The sequence below is a fragment of the Halichoerus grypus genome, chromosome 10 (genome assembly GCF_964656455.1).
Source record: "Halichoerus grypus chromosome 10, mHalGry1.hap1.1, whole genome shotgun sequence".
In the NCBI taxonomy this organism is placed as follows: domain Eukaryota; kingdom Metazoa; phylum Chordata; class Mammalia; order Carnivora; family Phocidae; genus Halichoerus; species Halichoerus grypus.
This window is the reverse complement of record NC_135721.1, coordinates 47513664-47533739: the sequence shown is the minus strand read 5'-3', so window position 1 is coordinate 47533739 and position 20076 is coordinate 47513664. Positions and strand designations below refer to the sequence as shown.

General features: G+C 50.9%; 1 protein-coding gene across 2 annotated transcripts in view; it reads left to right on the top strand.

The window, feature by feature from the left end:
- The window catches only part of HK2 (hexokinase 2), a 61950-nt gene extending 43925 nt beyond the window's left edge, over positions 1–18025 (top strand). For both annotated transcript variants that reach the window (XM_036099425.2, XM_036099426.2), the window contains 11 exons: positions 797–952; positions 2181–2414; positions 3636–3940; positions 5688–5836; positions 6095–6214; positions 9971–10066; positions 10542–10641; positions 10738–10921; positions 12206–12361; positions 13746–13979; positions 15794–18025. In XM_036099425.2, coding sequence (XP_035955318.2) covers positions 797–952; positions 2181–2414; positions 3636–3940; positions 5688–5836; positions 6095–6214; positions 9971–10066; positions 10542–10641; positions 10738–10921; positions 12206–12361; positions 13746–13979; positions 15794–15938 — 1879 coding nt within the window. In that variant the 3' untranslated portion in view covers positions 15939–18025. The remainder of the gene's footprint in view (positions 1–796; positions 953–2180; positions 2415–3635; positions 3941–5687; positions 5837–6094; positions 6215–9970; positions 10067–10541; positions 10642–10737; positions 10922–12205; positions 12362–13745; positions 13980–15793) is intronic.
- The last annotated feature ends 2051 nt before the right edge of the window (positions 18026–20076 follow it).

The window sequence follows — 20076 nt, the reverse complement described above, 5'->3', positions numbered from 1 at the left end:
CAAATAACTGCAAACAATGGTGAAGGTTCGGTTTCTCCTATCACACCATTTGAGCCAGAAAGACTGGCTTCCAAAGAAAACAGCATCACCTAGTGTTGAAAAAATAAATCAGCTGATTGCTCTCAGCTTGGGGGCAGCCCTCTGCCTTTCTAGAACATGCCTTTATCTCGTCACCTGCCTGCTCAGAAACTTCCAACGTGTCGCACTCCCAGATTCCCACGGCAATCTGACGTTTAGAGCTTCTTCGCATCTGTCCCAACCTGCTCTTCTAATCCTGCCCATTACCCCACCCCCAACCCCGGGGTTCTTTTCACCCTGTTTCCTAGAAATCCACAAATGACCTTCCAAGGGGAGGGCAGTGTGAGATGTTGCTGGGCCCATGCCACTAATTGGATCAGATTGGCCTTCTTCTCTTGTATATAAATATTGAGGCTCCTCAAAAGGTTTCATTTTAAAAAAGTATTTCCTTGCTAGAGAAAAAAAATTTAAAAGTCACTACCCTACATGTAACTTACTTTCCCTAAAATCCAGGCTGTTCCACTATGTTCCATATGCCCTTTCCCTCCATAGTTGAAGGCCCAGCCTGCCTGCAGAGATGGAGCAGACGCCCCAGACCCTGCAGCCTCCCCTGCGCTGTCACCTCTCTGCACATCTTATTCCCAGCAATGCCACACAAGTTAGCACTCTGTTGTGCACCAGCTTGCGTGGCGCGCATGTTGCCTCCACGTCCGCGGGGAAGTTGTGAGTTCACTGACAGCCAGGACTGTTCTTTATTGTCTGGTCTGTATCCCTGCAGATTCGAGAAGATGATCAGTGGGATGTACATGGGAGAACTGGTGAGGCTTATCCTGGTGAAGATGGCCAAGGAAGAGCTGCTTTTCGGGGGGAAGCTCAGCCCAGGGCTCCTTGCCACTGGCCAGTTTGAGACCAAAGATGTTTCAGATATCGAAGGGTAAGCTTCCGGGTCCCTCTCTGTTCACTGGGTCTCCGGAAGGGTGGACAGGCCATTGGGGAATGAGGAACGGGAACCAGCCCTTGACCCTTCAGATTTGGACAGCAAGATGGTCTTGCGCAACGTGGGCCATGGCAGGCCTCTGTCTTGACTTGAACTTTTCAGATAGTCTCCACCCTTGTCCCAAGTGGCTCCTGGTGCTGCATGGGTGGGGGTGGGGCTTGGCTTAATGCCCGAGGCTCCAGTGGGCCCCTTGGGGACTCATGCATCTACTTTCTTTCCCATTTCCTGAAGCTCTGACATTTCTTTCTCAGTTGATGATTCTCCAAAAGGGCTCTGTCCTGACCCCTGCTTCCCTAACAGAAGAATAGGTCTTCGGATGGCCCTAAGATTTACCCATTTAGTTCCAGTACGTATGGCTGAGGCCTGCATTTCACAGAGCGGCATGGATGGGAGTGAGGATGACCTGAATCTTGTTTTTCAGTTAACAGTATCCAAAGAGTTGGGCCCAGTTTCCCGTTCTTGAGAGTTCCACTTGTCGCTTGAGGAGGCCCTGTTGTTTCAGGGACCAGATGGTGGAGAGGAGGGGAATTCGGTGCTAAAGGAGCAGTGAAACTGTTCCAGTGACCTCAAGTGGAAACTCTTGAGGGAATTGTGCCTGCTTGTTAAACCCCAAGGGGATGGAAGAGTGCGTACTTGTGAGGTGCTTAGCTCTGCTGAGAAGACTGTGAAGTTCACGGCAGCATACACTAGCACAGCTTCTAGCATAGGTTAAAGCAGTGCCCGCACCGTCGTGAAAGGCAGTGAGCTGGCTGCTTCCCAGAGAGGGAATGGGGTGGGCTCTGCCGCTGGGTGGTTGGTGGCAGGGACACTGTTCCCTCTACCCCCAGATAAGCAAGCATAGCTCATTCTCTCTCTCTCTCTCTCTCTCACACACACACACACACTGACACACACAACTTGGTGTGTAAAGCCTTAAGAACAGTGTCTTGTCCTTACTTAGTATGTGCATAAAAAATACTGCTTTTCCCATTGGAAAAAGAAGCACCTGAACCCTGTGTGTGTGTGTCTGGGCGAGGAGCCTCCTGTTGGCTCTGTTGTGTTTTCCCCTTGTTCTACCTTCCCATCAATGGGCAGAGCCGTGGAGAGGGTGTCTGTCCTCAATGGGAGATGGCGTTGGCCCCACTGGGTTGGACACGTGCCCACATGCTGTCCTTTTCTTTCCCAGGGAGAAGGACGGCACCCGGAAGGCCCGTGAGGTGCTGGTGCGGCTGGGCATAGACCCGACACAGGAGGACTGCGTGGCCACTCACCGGATCTGCCAGATTGTGTCTACGCGCTCAGCCAGCCTGTGTGCGGCCACCCTGGCGGCCGTGCTGCGGCGCATCAAGGAGAACAAGGGCGAGGAGCGGCTGCGCTCCACCATTGGGGTGGACGGCTCTGTCTACAAGAAGCACCCACAGTGAGTCAGTGCGCCCAGACCCCCCAGTGCCGTGGCCCCCAGAGCACTCGAGGACCCCTGACAGGCCTGCGAGAGACCCTAGTGACTCCACGGCCAGCTCTGTTTTGCCTTCTGGGGCGGTGGAGGTGGACCGTAGCTTGAGGGACTTTGTAGGATAAGCTCCCAGCTGGGCGTGTGGGGGTCGGGAGGGTGGCATCCTTGGCAGGGGTGGAGGCGATTTCTGAGGGCTCCTGATGACTGGAGCTCTAGCCAGGGCTCTGCTGGCCACGGGGCTCTGTCTGCCACCCTCTTGTTGAGGAGTTCGGGTTTCTCTGTACTTGTTTCCTTGACTCTCATGTTTGTGGATGGTCCGTTCAGGTGGTGTGTCCTCTGACAGAGGACACCCTGGCACAGCCTCTCTGGCTGACCTGGGCATTGAACTGATCCTGCACTTCCCTCCATGGTTGGTCCCTTGGGTCCTAAGTGCCAAAATATTCAAATTTCAGTTGGCATCTGGCCGATCTCTCTCTTGTGCCCACTTACTATTTCATTTTTGCTGGATTCGAGCGCCAGTTCCGTGTGCCTTCATTAACTGAATCAAGGTCTCCGCCCTGGTCTTCTAGTCCAGGGCTTCAGAAACACGAAAGTGCATGTGAATCACCGGGGGATCTTGTTAAGAGGCAGAGTCTGATTTGGGGGGTCCAGGCCGAGACCCTGCCTCTGGGCCCCCAGGGGTGCTGTTGCCCACAGACCGCACCGGGGACGGTGAGGCCCCGGAGACCGTGGCTCAGCACAGCCACCACCCGAGGAGTTCTTGTTGAACACACCTGTGGTCTTGAGCTGTTCAGACGGCCTTGGGATTTTGGGCAGAAATTGGCCAAAGAGACCAAAGTCCAGAAGAGCGTTTCTCCTTTTTCTGTTCTGGGTTTTTCACAGGCAGCGTCTAATGAAAGGGGCACTGCTGGTGTCCGAATCCCCCGATTCCGAGGCTGATGTATTGGGAGGAGCCTCGGCTGTGGGATGGGGAGGTCTTAATGTGACTGTGTGTGAGGGTAGGGGCCTCCTACAGCGGCCCTTTTCCCTTCCCTCTGCTGGGGTGGTCACAGATGACTCTCCGAGCTTGAACAGTGTTGACCGAGAACCTGGGGGTGCCTCCCGGCCTTGCGGCTGAGGCAGCGAGCCCTTTGCACCCTTGACCCTCACCGTGGACCCCCGTCTCTTCCCCTCTCATGGCGACTGCAGCTTTGCCAAGCGTCTTCACAAGACGGTGCGGCGCCTGGTGCCCGACTGCGACGTCCGCTTCCTGCGTTCCGAGGATGGCAGCGGCAAGGGGGCCGCCATGGTGACGGCAGTGGCCTACCGGCTGGCTGACCAACACCGAGCCCGCCAGAATACCCTGGAGTCTCTGAAGCTGAGCCGCGAGCAGCTGCTGGAGGTCAAGAGGAGGATGAACGTAGAGATGGAGCGAGGTCTGAGCAAGGAGACTCACGCCATTGCCCCCGTCAAGATGCTGCCCACCTACGTGTGTGCCACACCTGATGGCACAGGTAGGCGACAGGGCTGCCACTCAGCTCACCGCGGTGGGCCTTTGTCCTGGTGTCGATGTCCCGGCAGGACTCCCTCCGCCTTAGCATTGGGTACTGGGACCAGTACTAGAAAATGCTAGCATTCAAGAAGTTCAACCCAGCCATTCCTCTGCTATAATTTTTTTTTTTAAGATTTTATTTATTTATTTGAGAGAGAGAATGAGAGACAGACAGCACGAGAGGGAGGAGGGCCAGAGGGAGAAGCAGACCCCCGCTGAGCAGGGAGCCCGATGTGGGACTCTATCCCAGGACTCCAGGATCATGACCGGAGCCGAAGGCAGTCGCCTAACCAACTGAGCCACCCAGGCGCCCCCTTCTGCTGTAAACTGAGTGATAATAATGATAAACACTTACTGAATGCCTACAATGGGTCAAACGCTTCTGTAAGCATTTTACACAAAATTTAATTCATTTAATCTTGAACTATTAACAGAGGTTAGTACTTAATTTTGTTAACAAACTAATATGTTTGTCATAAAATTGAGGCACAAAGAAATGAAGAAACCTGCCCAAGTTCCCACGGCTGGAAAACAGCAGAGCTGGGATTCGAACCCAGGAATTTTGGTTCCAGGGCCAGTTCTTATAAGCCCTGGGTCAGGGAGTTGGCACACGAAGGCCCACGAGCTCGACCTGGCCTGCTGCCTATTTTTTTTAAATAAAGTTTGACCAATACGCAGCCATGCCCCTTTGTCTACGCGTTGTTTGTGGCCACTTGGCGCTACCATGACAGAGTGGTGTGGTTATAGCAGGGACTGGCTCACAAGACCTCAAAAGTTTCCTGCCCGACCCTTCACGGGGGAAGATTGCTGACCATGGTCTGGGTCTTGCACATTAAGAAATGGTGGTCTTTCCCCAATGCAGAGAGAACTAACATGGAGCAGGCCGGCGCTGTTCGGTTGGCACAGGACCTGGGCCGTGATGCCTGCTCCACCCGCCCCTGACCTGTGGGCCCGAGGGAGAGACTCCGCCTGGCTCAGCCAGGTCCCCTTCCTCATCAGAGGGAAAGGCAGTGCCTCCTCCTCATGGCTGCGTGAGCAGTGTGTTTGAGGCACGTAGCACAGTATTACGATCACCCAACAGAGGAGGCTTTTCTCACGTAAAAAGGTTTCCCTTCGATTTCCTTTAAAGAGTTGAACTCTGCTGTTTCTTCTCTATTCTAGAAGCTAAGATAAGGTGGCCTTTGATTTAGCACGAACGACACGTTTAGATTTTTTTTTTTAAGATTTTATTTATTTGACACAGAGAGAGAGAGAGAGAGCACGCGCACGTGTGAGAGAGCACAAGCAGGGAGGAGGGGCAGAGGGAGAGGGAGAAGCAGACTCCCTGCTGAGCAGGGAGCCGATCCCAGGACCCTGGGATCATGACCTGAGCCGAAGGCAGACACTTAACTGACTGAGCCCCCCGCCAGCGCCCCTAGATATTTGAGTGTACTGTATCATGTATCACAGTTTCTGGTGTCACGCAGAGCTCATTGTGACTTCTGGCCCACCTGAACTCATCTGAGGACCACTAGGGAGGCAGCAAGGCTCTGGTCCCAGGGATCTTATTTTCTTTCCTATTCGGTGGAGCACACAGTCCATCTCCCCTGAGGGTGCTGAGGGCTGCCAGAAGAGGTCTCCCTCAGGAGAAGGACTTTATAGACCATCACTCTCTGCGGTGCTGATGTGGTGACGCTCCAGTCCATCACCTTCCCGGGTTTATTTTTCAGAGAAAGGTGACTTCCTGGCCTTGGACCTTGGGGGTACCAATTTCCGGGTCCTGCTGGTGCGAGTGAGGAATGGAAAGCGGCGTGGAGTAGAGATGCACAACAAGATCTACTCTATCCCGCAGGAGGTCATGCACGGCACAGGGGACGAGGTAAGGCAGGGTGGCGCCTCTGGGAGGGGACCCCAGTAGATACCCGAGTCTCGCCCGGGAGGACAGTGCTTTCTCTGCTCAGCCACGGTCCCAGGGAAGGCCAGGTGGGCTGGGGCCCTGGCCTGGTCTTCCCCCAGGTTTGTGCCTGAGCGTGCATTTCTCCTGAGTGCAGCCCCCGAGCTCGTGGCCAGATCCTGGTGGGGGGGCACCCTGCCCTGGGCCGGGGCCCCTTCCTCAGAGCCTAACTTCTCCCCGCAGCTCTTTGACCACATCGTCCAGTGCATCGCCGACTTCCTTGAGTACATGGGCATGAAGGGTGTGTCCCTGCCTCTGGGTTTCACCTTCTCCTTCCCCTGCCAGCAGAACAGCCTGGATGAGGTAACAGACTCCCTGGGGGGCCTTGCCTCTGGGCTTTATTGACCCTACCCCAGCCAGGGTTTGGAGCAAGGGAGAAAGTTGAGTTGAGAGAAGGAAAAGGGCATGAGTAAGCAGTCGTGACAAGGGGCCTGTTGATGGGCGTGATTCAGTTAGAGCTGGTGGAGGTTAAGAAGGTCACAATCTTTGGGAAGACGATGATGACGCTTATCAAAATACTAACAGTGAACATTTTTATAGTACTTTATGCCAGGCACAGTGCTAGGCTTCCTATGTGTGTTAGCTCATTTAACCCTCACAGTGACCATAGAAGGTAGGTAGGTGTTTGTATGCCCATTTTGCAGAAAGGAAAACAAAGTCTGTAGAGATGCCAAGTATCTTGTGCCAGATCAGAAGGCTTGGGAGTGGCAAGCCAAGAACTGAATTCTGGTTTCCTGAGACCTGAGCCCATGTTCTCAGGGATGCTCACCAGCTCCTGCAGGACATTTTCATTCACCTCCTGTTGTTTAGGTGCCCCAGTGCTTCTCTAGTCTTAGCTTCGCTTTTCATTCCTTTTCAACGTGCCTTGCGTGAGTGAATCAGGTGTGCTGAGAGCTGGTGTGCTCAGATATTCCGGCCATGGTGTGTTGAGAACGGAGGAGAGCGGAGTACCATGCTTGGGCTTGTTCTGGGTTGACAGTCGGCATACCAGATATTAGGATACTGTTGTCCAGGCAGTTGTTCTCTGTCTCCATCGGTCCTCTAGAAGCGTACATGCACGTTTACAAATGGACAGTGTGCGGTGGACAGAGTGGCCAGGGTACACAAGTCGTGGCTCCTGCTTTGGGGTCTCACACACGAACTGTGCTGATGGCAAGTAAGCAAGCGCAGGAAGGCATGAGTTGCTGGTGGGAACGGGGCACCAGTGGGGTACCAGAGTGATGTTAACCTGAGCACACGCCCAGAGAGCATGAACGAGACTTGGATCGGCTTCCAAGTCCAAAGAAGGAGTGGACGGGGAAGAAGGGCAGGCAGGCAGGCCTGGCTGTGTATGGGGGAGCACGGAGGCGGGAAACGTCCCAGGTACAGGGAGCCCGGTCCAGCGGGGAGGAAAGGCCAGCATTTGCCACAGGGTCCCGGAACAGCAGCCTGCATGTTGCTCAGCTGAGTTTTGTAGATGTTTCCTCCTCTTCCCCTCGGAGCTGAATTCATCATGCGCACCAGTTCAGCGGAGGTTTTGGGGTGTCCTGCAATGAAAACCCTTGCCTAATGCAGTATTTCCCAACACCTGTCACCGTGTGTCCGCTATTACTAGGGCAGTGTTGCATCTCGCTTTTCTGTTCTTTTCCAATTTTATTGAGATGGTAACATGCACGCCGTAGAAGCTGAAGGAGCCCAGCACCATGATTTGACTTACATATATTGTGAACTGATCGCCATAAGTTTAGTTAACATTTGTCATCTCCTATAGAGACAAAACAAGAAAAAGAATGAAAAAGTGTGTTTTTTTCCTTGTAATGAGAACTCTTAGGATTTACTCTTTCATGATTTTCAAATATACTGTACAGTAGTGTTTGCTGTGTTCATCCCGTCCTGAGCACTTAACTTACCTTATCACTGGAAGCTTGTACGTTTGACCACCTTCCTCTGATTCCCTCTCCCCAGCCTTTCTCATTCCTTTGTCTCGACACATGTTTTTTCTCATGATTTTCAATGCACTGGGTTTTCAAAGCCTTCTCCATTTGCATCAGTTTACCAAAGGGAACATGAAGATCCATATTTATGTGATACTTAATGAAACATTGCTTATTATAATGAAAACATCAGGGACAAACCCATTGTTCAACACTTGGGAAATAGTTAATAAATTCTGAGCAACCTGCTGCCTCGTGAAATATGGATAAAATTCTGAGCAACCTGAGCAACCTGGAAGAAATTTCAATGATAGGGGAAAAAACCGATGGTAAGACTCAAACATTTTTTAAGAAAAAGATAGTCTCTGCAGTACAGAAACCCGAAAAAAACACAATTCATAAGAAGATGGAACATAGCACTCCAGTACACATGCTTCCAGGCTTTTCCTACTGAAATATTTTTCAATAGACACACCTCATTTTCATGCCAACACGTATATATCGTGAATTATTTATCCGGTGGCCCAAGAACACCTTCACTATTTCTACCTGAATGATGAGATTCCAGGTTCATTGTATTAGATTTCATTCTGTATGTTCTAAGTTTCTGCAGGGAGCACACATATAGTCTAGCATTGTAAAAATTAAGAGCAGATGCGGGGCGCCTGGGTGGCTCAGTCATTAAGCTTCTGCCTTCGGCTCAGGTCATGATCCCAGTGTCCTGGGATCGAGCCCCGCATCGGACTCCCTGCACAGCAGAAAGCCTGCTTCTCCCTCTCCCACTCTCCCTGCTTGTGTTCCCTCTCTCGCTGTGTCTCTCTCTGTCAAATAAATAAATAAAATCTTTGAAAAAAAAATTAAGAGCAGATGAAGCAGAAGCTGGGTTCTGTCATTCCATCTGTCTGTAAGCTGGATTCTGCTTTGCTAAGATCATCCTGTTGTGTGGAAAATCAGCAGGTGCCAAGGCCCAGAGACCCCGAGCTGCCTCGACCACCTGGCGGCCTGGGGCACGTCTCCCCAGCAGCAGGGGCCTCTGCATGTGTCATTATTAAGGACCACCTGAAATAATGTCATTTGATCATTCTGTAAACTTGAAAGTGCCAAATACAAAATTTCATTAGAGGTGTGAAGCTAATCTGTAGGCAAGACAGTTAGGTGGAGATGAGCATGCCGTTGTTAGGATGTAGGTATGTAAAGCTGGATGCGGCTGGGATTGTATCTTGTTTTTCCAAATCTCCTGGGATCTGAGCACAGTGTGACACATCCAGGTTGACTTGTGGTTCCAAACTCACCTGGGCCATAAAATGCCAAGCTCGTGGCGAGGCCAGGCAAGGCCTGGAGAGACCATGGATATGGGTGGATAGTGAGCATACAGCCCATTTATGGATTCTGGCCTTGCAGGAAGGGGCCCATGAGCCCTTGGTGCTGGTTTCCTGCTGGGCTGCAGCAGCAGAGAGGGACCAGGGGACAGTACATGAATCAGTTCTCCCACATGTAAAACCACCACATATCTTTCTGTTCCCCAGAGGGCCCCGTGACACGGCAGCTGGCCACATTAAAGATGAGTGGCTTAGGGCGGTCTGTGAGGAGACGAGAACGCTTCCCTCACTGGGGTGGTGTGAAGCCTAGTGTCACCCACCTATGGTCAGCGCACTTGTTCATGCCCGACTGGAGTTTGACAATTAAGAGACACACTCTGACTTCTGATGTAAATAGAGGATAGGACAGAGCAAACTGCTTTTCCCAGTGAATGAAACACTTCGCTCCATGGCAGGGGCACTGGTGTGGTGCTTAGGGGCCCATGGAGTCGGCGGGCCTGGGGGGTGGGGGGGGGGCGGGGAAGTCCTGCTCCTCTCCTCCAAGCTTCAGGCCTTGAGCAGATTATCCCAGAGCTGCAGTTAGTGAAAAGGGGCATTATAACGACATTTCACCAGTTTGCTGTGAGGATTAAATGATGGAACGGACACCTAACGAACTTGGGGGTCTCAAGGTCTCAAATGATGCTCCCCATCACGTGTGGGAGAGACGGTTGGTTATTGAAGGGGGCTGTACGACTTGGTGGTGAGGTTGGGGACTGGAGGCACAGCAGGGCCACGGGGATGACACAGGAGCCCTCCTCTGATATCCTCCTCTGATTTTTTTTTAGAGCATCCTCCTCAAGTGGACTAAAGGCTTCAAGGCATCGGGCTGTGAGGGAGAGGACGTGGTTACGCTGCTGAAGGAGGCCATCCACCGGCGAGAGGTGGGACAGGCGTGCCACGAGGCCTGGGATGACCTGTGGTCACAAAGTGGGGAAATGCTGGGTGCAGGTGCATGGGTCAGGGAGAGAATTAATGTGATCCTTCGGCGATGATTGAGTGTCCCCTGTGTGTCAAGCTCTGCTCTTGGCACTGTGGATTCAGGAATGACCACAACAAACTCTGGTGCTATAAACAAACCCATGAGCTAGTGTCAGGTGCTGTCGCACTGGGAAGAAAAAGGAAGTCGGGTGAGGACAGGGTGAGTGGGCTAGAGAAGGGCACTTTTAAATAGCCCAACCAGGGAACCTCCCTGAGGAGGTGACATTTGAACAGGGACCTGAATGAAAAGAGAGAATGAGCCATGCTGTATAAAAAACACTTATATAAATTATATACATACAAATCTCCCTTGTAAGTGTCTGAAAGAAAAATGTTGGGGTTCATTGGTGGACTGGGGATCTGCTTTTGCCCTCTCAGGAGTTTGACCTGGACGTGGTCGCTGTGGTGAACGACACCGTCGGGACTATGATGACCTGTGGCTATGAAGACCCTCACTGCGAAGTCGGCCTCATCGTTGGTAAGGCCCCGGCTGCCAGTCCTGCGTCGTGCCCCAGAGGCTCGGGTGGAGGGAGGACGGTCCCCGGCAAGGCGCTGACGTGTTTGTGATTGGCAGGCACGGGCAGCAACGCCTGCTACATGGAGGAGATGCGGAACGTGGAGCTGGTGGAGGGGGAGGAGGGCCGGATGTGTGTCAACATGGAGTGGGGGGCCTTCGGGGACAACGGATGCCTCGACGACTTCCGCACGGAATTTGATGTGGCTGTAGATGAGCTTTCCCTCAACCCTGGCAGACAGAGGTAGGTACCCCATTGCGGGTGGGTCCTGGTACGGGTACCCCAAAACTGCATGGTGACGAGTGGTCAGATCCTCTACGACAACAGATCCCAGGACCCTCATTTTTGAGATGTGAAGAGAGGAAATGTCCTTGGAAAGGGTTTCTTGTCAAATACATCTGGAAAGTTCTCCCTGCTGGACTGTGATGCCTTCAAAGTTCATTTGGGAAAACAGGTCACAATATTTGTTTTGAGGAGAATTTCCTATAGGGAATCGGTCACATAGGTTTTAGACGAACAGGGGACACTGAGGAGCACAGAGCTAGAAAATCAAGAAGCAGCCTGCCCACCCCTGCCTGTGAGAACGGGAGAGAGGGTGTTCAAACCTAGGTCTGGGACGGTGAGGAAAAGCAGACATCTGTTGATCGTACGGTAAAGAAGCTGGTGTGGCAGAGAGAGGAACAGGAAGCAGACAGGAATGCATCTCTTCCTCCATCCATCCAGTATGTAGCATCCTCTGTTGTCTGGCCTGGACAAGGGCCAGCCCCAGCCTCACAAAGCCCCCAGGATGGTGGGGAGGGGCTCTGAGCTGCAGGACGATAGTGTAAGATCCAGCACACTTGCCACTGGGAAGATGTGTGTAGTGTTTCCTAACTGGATATGGTCAGGGACCATAGTTCTGCAGAATAATACACTTTTGTCAAGAGTAGAGGTCACAGACTAAAATGCTTCTAGGGGCCGGACAGGTGTCATTAATGAAACAAAGGGTGAGACAAGATGGAGTGGTGCTGGGGGGTCTTGGTTGAAACTTGGGGGTCTCAACTTCTTTAAAGGCACTATGCAGGGCCACAAGACCCTCAAGCCACTGAGTAATCACATTCAATCCTAGTGGACAAGATGGGTTCTCCAGTTGCACTAGTTACTTGTGTGATAACGATGTCGTGGTTTAGAGAGAAAGCCTGCTGAATGCCTGGTGAAGTTCACGGTTAAGACTCAGCATTCTGCCCTCTTCTTAGAAGTGGGCTTTGGGTGTGTTTTCCTCCTTGAGGAGTTGGGAGTAAGCATTGGAAGGTAATGAGCCCGGAAGATGGGGATGACCCCAGGAACCCCGTGGTCCTCAGGCGGGCGCTGTGGTCAGTTTCACTGAAGGCCGTGGGTCTGTGTGTGCAGATACCAGGCATCCTGCCCAAGTGAATCAAGTAGCACTTCCTTTCCCACCCAGGGGAATCTGCATGCCCTCTCCTTGCTAATGCTCTGGGCATCACCCCTTCCTACATGCGTCCTCCATGAACGTCATCTGCATTGCAGGTTCGAGAAAATGATCAGCGGCATGTACTTGGGGGAGATTGTCCGTAACATCCTCATCGATTTCACCAAGCGTGGGCTGCTCTTCCGTGGCCGCATCTCAGAGCGGCTCAAGACAAGGGGAATCTTTGAAACCAAGTTCCTGTCTCAGATTGAGAGGTGAGAATTTGGGTCTGGGGTCGGGTGGGACCGCGTCCTCCCTCTCACGGACAGACAAGCTGAAGGATTTCCAGAGCTCAAGTAAGATCGGGGTATGGCTTATATACAGGTCAGTCTGGTCGCAGAGACACAGCTCTACTGTTTGTTTATTTATTTATTTATTTATTTTTAAATTTTTTTTTTAAGATTATATTTATTTATTTGACAGAGAGAGAGCAAGAGAGGGAACACAAGCAGGGGGAGTGGGAGAGGGAGAAGCAGGCTTCCCGCCGAGCAGGGAGCCCGATGTGGGGCTCGATCCCAGGACCCCGGGATCATGACCTGAGCCGAAGGCAGACGCTTAACGACTGAGCCACCCAGGCGCCCCTCTACTGTTTATTTAAAGTAACTCATGGATAGTTGGCATTTTAAGCATGAAAAGTCCTGCTGAGCTGCCAGGAGCCCATGCAAAGTAATATTGTTGGGTTTTAGGCCAGTTATCAAAGGTGGGAAGGTAACCTGTTCACAGGATGTAAATTGGAACGCACGGAGGGTGTAGCCTATTAAAGCCCTTGCGCCGGGCAGGAGGGCGCTTCGAACTGCGGCCGCGGTGAGAGGAGAAGCAGGATCGAGTGCAGGCGGGCATGCCAGGCAGTCAGAAATCCATTAAAGCAAAACCTCCCTCCTCCCATCTAAGAATGGCAGCGAAGCCGGCTCCAGATTAGAACAGGGACTTCCAGAGCCCTTGACAAGTGGCTTCTGTGCGTCACTGTCAGGTGTGTGGGAGAAGAGGAGGCGGCTGAGCGCCAGAGCGGGGGCACTAGGGCATCTGCACCAGCAAGAAAGAGGATGTTCGAGTTTGCGTGTCCGTTTGCGTGCAGGAAGCCGATTCCGGAGTCCTAAGACAGTTCCCTTGATATGATAAGATTTATATTCTTCTTACAATTTGATTCACATTTGTTTCATAAAGACTGCACGAGCCGCCATCAGACCACCCTGGGAGGGGGTAGAAATAGAGCAGGGGTCTATGCTGGGAGGTAGCGGAAGCCTGTCCCATTGACCTGGGAACAACACGGAGGAAACGGGTAGCAAAGAGCTTTGCAGCCGAAAATGCCAAGTACAGGCATCCTCACTGCCTTTGTTCTTTCCAAATGAGTGGAAAGCTAGACAGTGGCTGTCTTGTTCTCTTGAGTACCGGTTGTGGGGTAGCAGTGGCCCCCTCACCCGGCCAGGTGGAAACAGGAGCTGTTTCTTTGCCCGTCACACTCAGGAGGGCGCTGCGGGGTCCAGTGGGATGAGCATTGCTTCCTGGGCTGAGTTCAAGAACAGGAGCCACCTGGCGGGGGCTGCTGCCAGCGCCTCGTGTATGTGACTGACCTCTCGCTCTTGTGTGTCCCCCCTGCAGTGACTGCCTGGCCCTGCTGCAGGTCCGCGCCATCCTGCACCACCTGGGGCTCGAGAGCACCTGTGACGATAGCATCATTGTCAAAGAGGTGTGCACCGTGGTGGCGCGGCGGGCAGCCCAGCTCTGTGGCGCGGGCATGGCCGCCGTGGTGGACAAGATCCGAGAGAACCGGGGGCTGGACACCCTCAAAGTGACTGTGGGCGTGGATGGGACCCTCTACAAGCTACACCCTCAGTGAGTGCCTGACCTCCACTCTCCCTGCCCATCTTTCTCTCTCCATCTGTTCTTTCCTTGCCTTCTCTTTCTCTCTTTTTATTTTATAGCAAACCACCCGGCATTCCAAATGAGTGTATATAACATAGACGCTTTAGTTTAGAGGTTAAAAACCAGAAGTAGGGCTGTGTTTACCACCCAGCTTGGAGGACTCAGGGTTGCACCCCTGCCCCCTGCCAGGGACAGGTACTCTGGTGACTCGGTCCCTAGCTGCCTCTCCCTGTGTATCTGTGTTTGTATCGCTACTCTTTGGTTTTCCTTAGATTTGAAACTGCCGTCAGGGGAATCCTCTGGCATCTCTCCTTTGGGGACTGGCTTTTCCCACACAGCATGTACAGTTTTGAGATGCATCCACACTGGAGTATAGGATTGTAGTTTGTGAATTTTCAGGGCTGTGGAGCATACCTCTGAATGAGTATACTATAGTTCATTGTACTGCTAATGGATATTAGCTTATTTCTAGATTTTGTCTGTTACAAACAGTGCTCCTGTGAACATTCTCGGAATGTATGCTGAACTCCGGAGTGGGGTATTTTCTGCAGTCCGGTGCGGGGGCTGGTGGACTTAGAGCCACGACTGTTTTTGTAAATAAAGTTTTATTGGAATGCGGCCATGCCCACTGATGTATGTGTTGTCTCTGGCTGCTTTCACTCTACAATGGCAGTGTAGTTGCCCACAGAGCTGAAAGCCTATCTACTGTCTGGCTCTTTATAGAAAGTGTGTCTCTCGAACCCACCCCCCCCCCCCCAGTGTGGAAGCACTGAATTCCCTATTCTTTCTACACTTTTCCCTGTCTCTCCATCTCTCTTCTCTCATCAACCGTTGTTCCTCTCCCTTCGTCACTCATTTGCATATGTTTTGAGTAAATCATTTTGAATTCAGGAAGTGCCCCAATCCCTTTCCCCTGGAAGCTTCTCAGCTCAAAGTTAAAAGAATAGAGCTATTACCCTGGTCTGGGCAATAGGTGGGACAGTGAGGATAGAGAGACTCCTCAGTTGAACTGTTGCTGCTCTCACCATGACCGTCTCGAGGAGTTGAGAGACTTGCCCAAAGTTTATACAGTTACTGGAAAGAGAGAAACTTGCAGTTCCTTCTCTTGATGATCAGTGCCTCATAAGTGGGAATCTTGGTCCCAGATGAGAGTGGGGAGGGGGACAGAAGTCAAGCCCCTGGCACTGCGGCTCGTTTCATAGATGAGGAGGGCATCCTGACCCTGTTATGTTGGGGGACATGGTGCCTATCTCTTTCTCTGATCCCATACTGAAAGGCTCTACAATCACCATAATGTGCCAACAGTAACCCCCCGAGCCTGCTCCTTGTATCTTTCATGACATTTTGGATTAGATGTGGGTCTACATGAGTCCACACCCCTGGAAAATAAAGTGTCACGTGCATGGGGCTTGGTCTTCCTTCCAGAGTTCGTGGACAGGCTGTGCACTTCCGCAGGGCACACCTGTGGTGCCCGTGACCCTTGACCCTCTCTTCCACTGATGAGTTTTAGGAACACAACCTTCAGAATCTCAGACAGTTGACTCCCAGTGGCTCTCAGCTCCCCACTTGCCTGCCATGACATAGACTTTGGGCATGTTGCTAGCCTCTCGAAGCCTTGATACATAGTACATAGTGAGTGTTTAATACACAATAGCTGTCATCCTTTTGCTCATCTTAATAATTCCTGGGCTTCCAGCATCACTTCCTAGGATCTCACCTCAGGGGACACAAATCAATCATGACTAAGGTGTTTTCTCCCCGTGTCTTCCTCCCAACGCTTGCAGCTTTGCCAAAGTCATGCATGAGACGGTGAAGGACCTGGCTCCGAAATGTGACGTGTCCTTCCTGGAGTCAGAGGACGGCAGCGGGAAGGGGGCGGCTCTCATCACTGCTGTGGCCTGCCGCATCCGCGAGGCTGGCCAGCGATAGAGTCCCTGAAATCCGGAAGGGACTTCCTCTCATTCCCCTTCTTCCCTGCTTTAAATTATAAGATGTCATCCTCTGTGTCAGAGACAGGCCCCTGGGCTTTTCCCTGGCAGAGAGGAGCCTGTGGGACTGGGTGTGGTCTCTGGATGCTCACTGTTGAGTTCAGTGCCCAAGCCTTGGCCCTCCCGAGATACATATGTTTTGAAGTAAGGACTTGTTCATACTTGTCCAACTATTCCTACTGGTTCTTTTAAAACTCAAGACAAATTTTAACCTTTAGTCACCCCTCTGGCCAAATTCCATGTCCCTGCATAATCCTACAGGATGGGGACACTAATGAAAAGATACAGTGGCTTCCCCATGGACCCTGAGCATGGTATTTCTAAGGTGAAGAGCATTCCCCAGCACGGAGGCCGATACTGTGTCTCCTCTGAATCTGGAGGGATCTCCACTAACTTGAGCCTGATTCTCCCACAGGCAGAGGGGCAGGGGCGGGAGGAGAGGCAGCATTGCGGGGGGGAGGAGTCTTTAACCTCCTTTACAAGCCTGGTGGGTTCCAGCGGAGGCTCGTCCTGGAATTAAAGCATCCTGAATCCGAGAAAGCAAAACCAAGGCAATGAGTGGGTTCCTGAGTCATCCATGAGCAATGGACCTCTGGGGCAGGGGAGACTTCCTGGTCTGTTTTTAAGATTTTTCCTGCAGAAGTGGAAACAACTCTATTTTCATTTTAATTTATGTTTGAAATTTATTTAGTTCATGAAGTACATCCGCTCCTTTACCTTGATACTGTATGTAATGATTGGTTGTATGTAATGTATTTATATGTCAATGTGTTATGTACATAAATACACAGGGTCTTTTCAGACTTGGCCTCTGTAGTAGATTTGTGTAGTTACAGGATGGAAGGTGAAGATACTGACAGGTTACTAGAAATACCTCATTCGCCTGTGGGAAGAGAAGGGAAGCCTCTTCAGGGTGAGTGAATGGCTAAGTAGCTCCTTCCTGGCTCCTTTTTAACCTGCAGACTGGGAAACATGGAAAGCAGGGCACAGTGAGGGAAGCTGGGTCTGTGGATCGAAGAAACCACAGAAACAGGCTGCTCTGTCTAGACCTTCCTGGGGCAACAGTACACGGGCTCTTAACCAAAGCAAACAGGAATCCTTCCAGACAGATTCATTGCTTAAGAATGATCATTCTTAGGGTAGTCCGTAGTATTTTTAAGCTAAGAAGATAAAGGAAGCCACCAAGAGCACTTCTTTAAAAATTCTGTCTCACTGTTAACAGCAAACCAAAACCAAACAATGAAACAATCAAAATGAAGAAAACCTCAGGGACAACACTTTTAAAGGCGGATTTGTGCCCTCCTAGCCAAATTGGTCTGTTTTGTAAATGTTTTTCCAAGAAGCGTTGTCCGAGGGCTTCTTGAGGCTGAGCTGTTTTTATACACAGTATTTATTTCAAACTGTTGGTGGGGGTGGGGGGAGTAGGGTGGCATAAAATCTTCCACGCTCTACCTTTCAGGAGTGCAGTTAATTCTGAATCTGAACGCCACTTCCTCCCTAAAATATGCACACCCACACCCTGCAACTAATGACCCTAGAACACTATTGTGTGGGAAATCGAGGCTCACAAGGAAGCAAAGACAGGACTCGATAGCACCCAACTTGGCACACTGATCACACTTGTACTGAGAACAACGTCTAAATCTACAGATCACTAAAGAATGCCCAAGAAGTAGAGATGAATTTTCACTTTTAAACTTGAAAATTAGGCACTGTCTGTGAAATTGCACCTTTTTTTTTTTTTTTTTAAAGGTAGAGCTGTGTGTGCGGCTATTCAAGATATGTTGTTGGTTTCCAAAAAGGAAAATGCATTTTGAATGTCTGTGTTCCCACAGTTAGGTGACAGTTCCTTGCTGATGCTGCTTTGCCTGATGTAAATACAGTGAATCTCAATCTTTGACTGGGATGTGTTGATTCTCAAATCTTTGAGCACTCAGTCTAGTAAAGATGTTGTCATGTATAATAAAGAGCTAGTTGAATTAACTATGTGATGTTAACTATTAATAAATTTTAACATTTTTCAAAATATCCAACGTGTGCTTCATGAGGATTTTTTTTTTAAGAGTGCAGTCTTTGGGGCATATTAGTACTTCCTGGCTGGGCTGAATAATTAATGAGTATCTCGATTTTGACTGTATGTACTTACTTGCCTGGCAGGAATGTGGCCAAGACTTGGTCTTGACCCCAGATATTATTTCTCTTCCCAGAAACTCAGTTCCAATGGAACTGGAGGATAGATGACCTTTCCTAGGCCATTTTTGAGCCCGTAGCTTTCAAGCATCAGTGAAGAAGCCTGGCTGGCTAAGGAGTTTAAGGAGTTTGCTGAGCTGTTAGCAGAGGCCTCAGGGGCTCTGGCTGGTCTCCGTAGGCATGTGATTCACATTCAGGATGGAAAGCCCCTACTTATGTGAACATCTAAAAAGCATGTACCTCTGTCTTCTCCTTACCTTTCCCCTCTCTCCAATAAACAAAATACAAACCTGGGCAATCCTTTCCTCACTAGACCCTACTGACCCCCCACGGACAGAGCCCTGTTTGACAATGAAATTATAGAAGCATCTCCTACACTATTGGGAGTGCAAGCTGGTACAACCATTTGGGGGGTGGGGAACAGGCAATATGCATCAAAAGCATGTTTTGTGTAATTTTCTAGAAATCTGTGCAGAGCAAACACAGATGGTTGGAGACCAAGATTCAGCTTTGAGGGTATTGACTATTACATGATTTATAATAACAAAAAAGGAGCACCCCATCCAATGAGTCTGCCGGTCCTGTACCAGAGTCCGGTCAGGAAGACAATCCATGCCAGTTATTTCAGATTTTAGGACAGGGGCTTGGTTATTACAGGTGATAAAAGAGCTGAGAAGCCAGTGTGTGGAGATGCAATCCAGAGATTAGCAATGCCAAAAAACAGCCTTTCTATCCCACTGGCTGGACCAGAGTCCAAAAGCTGGGGAGGGGGTGCAGGAGCCGGAACCACATATGCAGGGAGGAAGGGTGGTTAGAAGTAACCCATCTAGTTTTCTGCAGTGTCTCCGTTGGTGGAACCTGGCAGGGAACCAGCTGGAGAGGGAGACTGAACAGAGCAGAGGAGGGTGGGGCCCGGACCTGAGCAATAAGTAACTTGCACGGACCCCATAAAACCATGAGAGTGTTCTAGAAGAACATTTAATATCATTGGAAGTGTTGACAGCCTGCTGCTTCATGCTGAAAGTATGTTACACAACATTATATCTACCATCTGGTTTTGGTTAAGAAATTATATACGACATACGAGGATTACCGTGTTTCCCTGAATGTCCCCTCCGCCTTGCTGGACCGTGAGCACGAATGAGGCCTCCACCTGTGGTAACAGCCTCAGCACCCCCTCAGCTGACCCCCCCCCCCCGGGATTCGGGCACCGCCACTGGGAGACTCTCAGCAGCCCCCCACCCCCGCGCTCACCGGTTCCCCTCCCAGGGCCTCAGCCCAGCTCCTGACGCCTCCTCCGGAGTTGGGGGGGTGGGAGGGACCCCTGACCACTAGGAAAACCACTTCCTTCAAACAATTGGACAGTCTGCACCCAAGTTACCTGCAGCTGGAAATAGCTTTTCCAGCTTCTGTCAAGCCCATTGCGCCTTTACCCCCCCCTGTTAACTTTTCTTTAGGCCTCGGGTGCAAGAGGCTAAATTACTCATACTCCTCAGTTCAGCGCATTTATTTTCTATCTTTGCATGGATCTTTCTTGCTCTTTTATCTTCTTATTCCCCTTTGTCTTCATTTCTCTTTCCCATTCTCCACTCACGATCAGCAATCATGTTATTGTGTTGTGACATGCAACTTATTTGTGTGTCTGAAGCATATATTGCTTAGTGGTCATGGTTTTTAATTTAAAGGTTTTTTCTATTAAGTATCACGCTTTTAAAGACCCATTGATGCCGCTGTGCATCCCTCTAATCCATTCCTTCCCGGTACTGCACAACCTCCCGTGTGCGCATGCGCCGTGGTCCCACCCGCGCCCCAGTGATGCGCAGGCGTTGCGGCTCGGCCCGCTCTGGCTGCGCAAACGTGGCTGGGGGAGCGTCTTTGCACATGTGCCC